The 6727-nt window shown below is 39.0% G+C and overlaps 2 protein-coding genes across 2 annotated transcripts; one reads left to right on the forward strand and one right to left on the reverse strand.

Annotated features, from left to right (window-relative positions):
• LOC109841698 (glycine-rich cell wall structural protein 1.8-like) lies at positions 1280-1840 on the reverse strand. The gene has a single exon (XM_020410645.1). The coding sequence runs from the start codon at positions 1838-1840 to the stop codon at positions 1280-1282; it is 561 nt and encodes a 186-aa protein (XP_020266234.1).
• Positions 2527-6516, forward strand: LOC109843521 (glutamyl-tRNA(Gln) amidotransferase subunit C, chloroplastic/mitochondrial). The gene is made up of 5 exons (XM_020412457.1): positions 2527-2767; positions 2861-2901; positions 4177-4232; positions 6056-6110; positions 6212-6516. Exons 1-5 carry the CDS (start codon positions 2594-2596, stop codon positions 6285-6287), a joined length of 402 nt encoding a protein of 133 aa, XP_020268046.1. The 5' UTR covers positions 2527-2593; the 3' UTR covers positions 6288-6516.

Here is a 6727-nt window from a genome sequence, read left to right on the forward strand (position 1 = left end):
GGTCAGTTTTTTCGGTTTGAACCGAACCGTGCTCACCCCTAGAGAACCTATATATAGGTTAGGTTAGGTTAGGTTAGGGTTAAAATACTAAACATAAAAGAAATTAATTAAGGATCAAATTGAATAATTAGTGAAAATTAATTAAAATAAAATAATTATGGGTATTTAAAAATTAAACTAATCACGGAATAATTATCTACAAATAAAAATGTACATGTTGTGCTAATACAACAGTTGATACGAAATAGTCGAAATATACTCATATTGTACAATTAAACATGAATAATTAATAAATAAAATATATTTACTTATATTTAAAATCAAACAATTATGGGATAATTATATACACAGTAAAACGTACAAGTTATACTAATACGACAGATAATATGTAACAGTAGAAATAATATAGCAAATTATACAAATAATACGTAATTAATAATACAACGTATTATACATAAATATACGTAATAATAAAAATAATACAACGTATTATTCAAAATGACATGTAACAACATAGATAACTCAACAGATAAATTCCATAAACTTTCACCGCATAAAATTAATTTATAAATATTAATATCATTTAAATAAATATAAAACTTAGACTTTAAATCATAGAAAATTATAGAAATTTAAGAAAAATACAAATACTCTTTTAAAAATAATAACTAAATATTTTAAAATACTAAAAAATTATTTTAACTAGTATCAAAATTCATGGTCCTTACAGAAGAGGAGGGATTTTTCTCAGTTAGGGTTAAGAGAGAAGACGAAGAAGAAAGAGGAAGAAGAGGAGGGATTACTCTTTTGGTTTAGGGGGCGGTTATGGCTAAGACATGAGAAGGGGGCAGAAGAGGAGAGAGAAATAGAGGGTTAAGTGGGGATATTGAAAGGGGTGTTTTTGTGGTTTTTACCATGTTTATGTATAAGTACAAGATGCTCTACCTACTGTATTTTGGAAGTTGGATTTAAAGATAAATATAAAAAGATGAGAGAATCTTAGGCCCACAAAATCCAATTTTTTCAATGTGCCCCCCCCCCTCCCCCAACTTTCAACAAGTGCTGTAGCCCTTTTGATGGAAAAAAATGTATTCTCCAGGCCCTATCCTCAAGTTCCAAATGCAATACCTCTTTCAAATTCCAATTTATACCTCCCTCGCCCTACCACCCCGCCTCCTCCTCCGTATGTTCCTGCCTCTTCTCCCGGACCCTTGCCTCCCTTCCCCCGCTCGGCTCCCACTCCTCCCCTCCCCCGCCTCCCTCCCCCGCTTGCCCCCCCTTACACCTCCTCCTCCTCCTCTGTTCCTCCTCTGCCGCCTCGTCCCCCGCCCCTGGCCTCCCTCCCCAGGACTCTCGCCGCCCTCCTCCCGTCCGCATGGTAGCGCACTTCCCAAGCCGTCGCGCCCTCCCTCCCCGCCTGCACCCTCCCCCTTACACCTCCCTCCTCCTCCTCCCTCCTCCTCCTCTGTTTCCTCCTCTGCCCTCGCCCGCCCCCTGCCTCCCTTCCCGCCTCCGCCGCCCTCCCCGCGCTCACGCCGTAGCGCCTTCCAAGGTCCGCCGCCTCCCTCCCCGCCCGGCCTCCCTCCCCTCCCCGCGCTGCACCTCCCCCTACACCTCCCCTCCTCTCCTTCGGTCCCCCTCTGCCCCCTCCCCCGCTCCGCCGTAGCGCCTTCCAAGCGTCGCCCGCCTTCCCTCCGACCCGCGGCTCGCCTCCGCTCCCTCCCGCTGCACCATCCCCGCCTACACCCCTCCTCTCCCTCCCATCCTTCGGTCCCCCGTCTGCCCCTCCCCAGCTCTGTTGCCGACATCGTCCCGAGATGTTAACTCTTAGGGTTAACATGTTTGGTTATTATAATAACATGTTAACTCTTAGGGTTAACATGTTAACTCTTAGGGTTAACATGTTAACTCTTACGGTTAACATGTTAACTCTTAATAGTTAACATGTTATCTGTAAGAGTTAACATGTTAACCCTAAGAGTTAACATCCGCTGGAATGAGAAAGAGGAGGAGAAAATTGGGATTTAAGCCAGCTGGCATGTCTAATCATCTGCTAGCATAAGTTGGAATCATGATGGAGGGGCTTGGACACATTTTTTCAAAAACAAGGGGCTGCAGCACATTTAAAAAAAATATGGGAGGCTGGAGCACATTGAAAGTTGGATTTTGAGGCCTAGAAGTAATTTTTCCAAAAGATAATTGGGTTTAAATACAAGCAATATTCGTTGGGTTAACAATTGGGCATAGAAATAAAAACCCCTAATTTTAGGGCTTGTTTAGATTGAAGGGAATGAGGGTGAAGGGAAGTTAGGGGAACCATTCACCTCCATTCACCTTGTTTGGGAACACTTAGGAGGTGAAGTTAATTCACCCTAGTTCCCCTTGGTTCACCCCCTAATAGTATAAAAATTGTTACCCCAAATTGGGGTGTAACTAAGGAGAAGGGAATTCCTTTCCCTTCCCTTCCCTTCCCTTCACTCAGTTTCCCTTAACTTCCCTTCACCCCCTACAAATCCTCCTTCACCCCCCTACAAATCCAAACAGGCCCTTAAATTACGCATAAAAAAAAATAGGGCATCTTTTGCACGCTACGATGCTATCTTTGGTCGGTGGGAGCTCCGTTCTCTTCAGGGTTCCAATTGCGATGGGGTCATCGACCAAGTTGTGGTCGAAATGTTCCTCTTCCGTTGCTCGTTGCTCTACTCTTGAACCCCCTGATGTCGCCAAACTCGCTGAAACCGCCCGCATTAATCTCGCCCCCAGAGAGGTATGTGTTATGCGTCTGATAATCCTTTGAATTTATGTGGGTTCCTAGTGTAGACTCCTTGGATGTTGATGCGCGTTTCTGTCTTTGTTGTAGGTTGAGGATTTCGCACCAAAAATCAATCAAGTAATTGACTGGTAAATAACGCAACTCAGTTGTAGTTGGGGATTTTTATGAGGTTGCGAACTGTTTTATCTTTTTGTTGCTCTCTGCTGATCATTAAATTTGTTCTTTAAAAAGAGGATGGAAATATATTCTACACCAATATTCTATGATTCGTTGTACTGTTGATTTGCTTTCAATACTAGTCCTCTCTTTATAACTCAATTTTAGTCTTTGATTTATTCATTTCTTCCATGCTGTGTATCCAATTGGTGTAAAGCCAGTTTCACGACTATGATGTCAGTTACAAGTCGAACAATCATATTTACTTCAAAATATCGAAATGTGAGGTCTTTTTTTTAGCAGAAGTGCCTGATTTTTCTTCACTCTTTCTCGATCTGTATTTCAAGTAAATGTCATAAGTGTCATGAAATCAGTCCTTCTTGTTAGCACGGGGACTAATTTCAAAACACTTATAAGATTTGGAGGACTAATTTCAAAACACTTAGATTTGTGGACTAATTTCAAAATATGAAGATTTGGGGGACTAAAAATATGGAAGATTTGAGGGACTAATATTGGAAAACCCTAATAAATAAGATATACATATATCTCATACATGTAGCTTAGTTTATTCTGACTTGGATCTATACTTTGCATATTTGCTTCTTATTTATTAATCATGACATGAACGTATCTATTTGTAAATTATTATACCACTATATACTATGTGCTCATAGTACTTGTATATTTTAAAATTACAATATACTTAACTTACAAGGCTTATACCTTGCAATTTGAAACTTATGCCTCGCTTTATAATAAGGCCTAATGCTTCACCTTGCGCTTCCACTTTTTCGAACATTGATTTAGGTGCTTGAAGCTAGAAATACAATCACTTTGACAATTCGTTTTGTGAGTACTAGATTGGATAGATTAATATCAGATTATCAGTGTTTCATCTATTGAATCTTTAGTGTTTCTACTTCATGTTATTTTCCAGTGGACCTTGTTTGTTTGTTTGTTTTCTTTTTATTATTTTGGATGGGGGTGTGTGTTTTGTGCGTGCGTTTCATGGTGTGTGTGTGTGTGTGTGGGGGGGGGGGGGGGGTCCTTGTTGGTTTGTCAAAAATACCCAAAAAAAAAAGTGAGTATTCAGAATCTGTGGTCCATAACTGTAACTAACCTTGATAGCTTACATTGTAAGTTGAATATTGTTGTTAATTTCCTTTTCCTGTGACATCTTGAATGTAGTCTGATTATTCTGCATTGCTTTTCTCTTTCTTTTTTGTTTCTCTATAATCTAACAGGTTTGGACAACTTCAAGCCGTTGACCTTCAGAGCATAGAACCTTCACTTCGATCTGGTATGCTTAAACAAATCAATAGATTAATTGATGTGACTATAGAAGAATAGTGACATTTTTGATGGTTCCATTTGCTAATGTAGTTTGTCAATCTTACTGCTCTGTTCCTAAGGTACCCTTGCAGATGAGGTTTCAGTGTTTCGCCTTTGTTCTAATCGTGGTATGCAAGAAATATGCAAATATTTGGAGTTGTTGAAACAATTGGCAACTAGGTGTGCAATGGGTCCAACAGAAACTAATTTAAACTGAACTGTCTGACTGTCAGAAGAAAGATAAATCATAATTAACTTAAACTGACACTAAACATTGTTGGCATGACAAAGTGATTTCGTTTTGTGGTACAGCTGGGGTTTAATTGTGAGAATATGTATAGTCGAAAAGCACATGGTCAACTAGGTTTTCATGAAAGAAAAGAGGGATATGGAGAGGCTGATAATTGGGAATGAGAGAGAAAGGGAGACTAGGTTTGGTCCTACTGGAAAGAGAGCGTGAGAGGACTGGATAATCTCATACTTCACTGTAACAAGGCTGGAACGTGCACCTTTATACTAATGCAACATGCAACAGAAACATATTATGATTTGATTTGGTCAGGTTGCCTGAAAGATTAAGCTGAACCCAATCCGGAAAAATTCAGGTTGGATTATCTCAACCAACCCAACCAAATGTACATCTTGCATGTCAGTATAAAGTATCAGGCTGGTCATGAACCAGATATTGGCAGGCAGGGATACTTACAAACTGTTGAGAGGACATTTCTCCAATACAATATTTAGATAGAAATATTGTTCAAAATGAACTAATAGAATATTTTGTTTTCAAAAGGATACAGAATTTTGGATCTCAATGTATCAATACTAGTGTAAAAATTCTAACAGAAGATACAAAATTGGCCCCTCGTAAATTTCAGGAGCCTCTAGCTTGAGCCTTTCTTGCATGAAAACAGTTGCACAGTTCATTGATATCACATAGTTTAACGGTGTATGAGACATTTTTCCAAAATTTTAGAAGACGTGTCCAAAGCAATAATTTTGTTGATCAGTAACTTCCTTTTGCACTTCCATATCATGCTTCGCATATAATTCTCTCTTTAAGATTATTAAAATTGATCACACACACAGCTAGAAATAAGCTGTATGTATGATATCTTCCAAGCATCTGAGTTTCCCAAAAAGAGACTGCAAGTACCAGCATCGTGACTCTGAGCTTCCTAATGTCTTTGATGCTGCACCAAATCTCTAGAATGATGGTGAGAGAGATGAAATTACTTTGAAAACTCCCCTGATTTGAGAAAATTTTCTTGTAGATTATTCTTGTTTAAAACACGACTGCAGCTAGAAATAAGCTGCTACCAAAGCAAGTATATGTACTGATGTGAGACCACTATGAGTTGGTGGCATAGCAATCTAACCATGATAAAGCAAATGGTAGGCCACTCTTTTTTGGCCATATAGTTTAGGCTTATGCAATGGAGGAAAATGCCTCAAATTCTAGATAGCAGCAAAGGATCTAGACACAGCTGCAAGGTTATCTGCTTGTATTACAGTGAATAACATTTATTCCTGAGGTTGAAGTGAGTGAATGAGCCAAATGGAATCACATTCCCAAGTTCAGTTCCATATAAAGACGGAGGGCATGGAAAATAAAATCCCAACAAGGAGTTCGATAAGTTTGAGTTCCAAAATCTTATATTTCACATATAGAAGTCTGATTAGGAGCTGAAATATGAATATATGTATTTAGCCATATACAGTTTCTATTTTTCTTTCATATGTCAATATTGGTCAGATCCCAGTCTAACAAATGGACGTCTCTGTCTACAGATACCGAACTTAGTACAAACCCGAGGGAGGATATTCCAGAACCATTCACAAACAGGCAATGACCGTGAAACTTATGTCGAAGTTATGCTACTTCTGCTATCTGCTATTAATGCACGGGCCCTCTTGAAAATTAATGTCAGGTTTTTGTGATTACAGGGAAGCAATTTTGGCAGAGATACCAAGCTTTTCTGACCCTTATATTAAAGTCCCTAAAGTCCTGAACAAGGAGTGAGCTGGCAGTTCTGGTGTTCAAATGAATTCAGTTATTTGTAACACTGAACTTCCTGGTCATTTTTATAATCCTCTGCATGAGCTTCGTTATTATATTCTGTTCAACTTATCATTCGTTTGAGCATTTGATAAATCCAGATCAATCTCTTTTCCAACAGTTCTATCTTCGCTATTTAAACGTTAATTCTGAAAATAGACGACTGCTATGAGATTAAATTTCCGTTGCTCAACCTATGCTGGATGAAAAACTTGAAAAGGGTTTTTATCTGCTTGATTATGTAAACATCGTTCCATTATTGAGCAGTGTGGATGTAGTACTGTTGAATCTAAGAACTGCAGTTCTATTGATTGTTGAGGCTTTCCCAAGAGATGACTTCTGCTTTTTTATTTCCTGTTCTGTAATTTGTTGTCAAGCCTTAGAGCTTCATAAGGTGGATGGTC

This window comes from Asparagus officinalis, chromosome 5 (genome assembly GCF_001876935.1).
Source record: "Asparagus officinalis chromosome 5, Aspof.V1, whole genome shotgun sequence".
NCBI lineage: Eukaryota > Viridiplantae > Streptophyta > Magnoliopsida > Asparagales > Asparagaceae > Asparagus > Asparagus officinalis.

What these genes read in the sequence shown, in the direction of transcription:
- LOC109841698 (XM_020410645.1), bottom strand. Translation starts at nt 1,840, where the DNA reads ATGTTAACCCTAAGAGTTAACATCTCGGGACGATGTCGGCAACAGAGC.
- LOC109843521 (XM_020412457.1), top strand. Translation starts at nt 2,594, where the DNA reads ATGCTATCTTTGGTCGGTGGGAGCTCCGTTCTCTTCAGGGTTCCAATT. An exon ending in AGAACCTTCACTTCGATCTG is followed by an intron (nt 4,233 to 6,055) that starts GTATGCTTAAAC and finishes CTCTGTCTACAG; the next exon opens with ATACCGAACTTAGTACAAAC. An exon ending in CCAGAACCATTCACAAACAG is followed by an intron (nt 6,111 to 6,211) that starts GCAATGACCGTG and finishes TTGTGATTACAG; the next exon opens with GGAAGCAATTTTGGCAGAGA.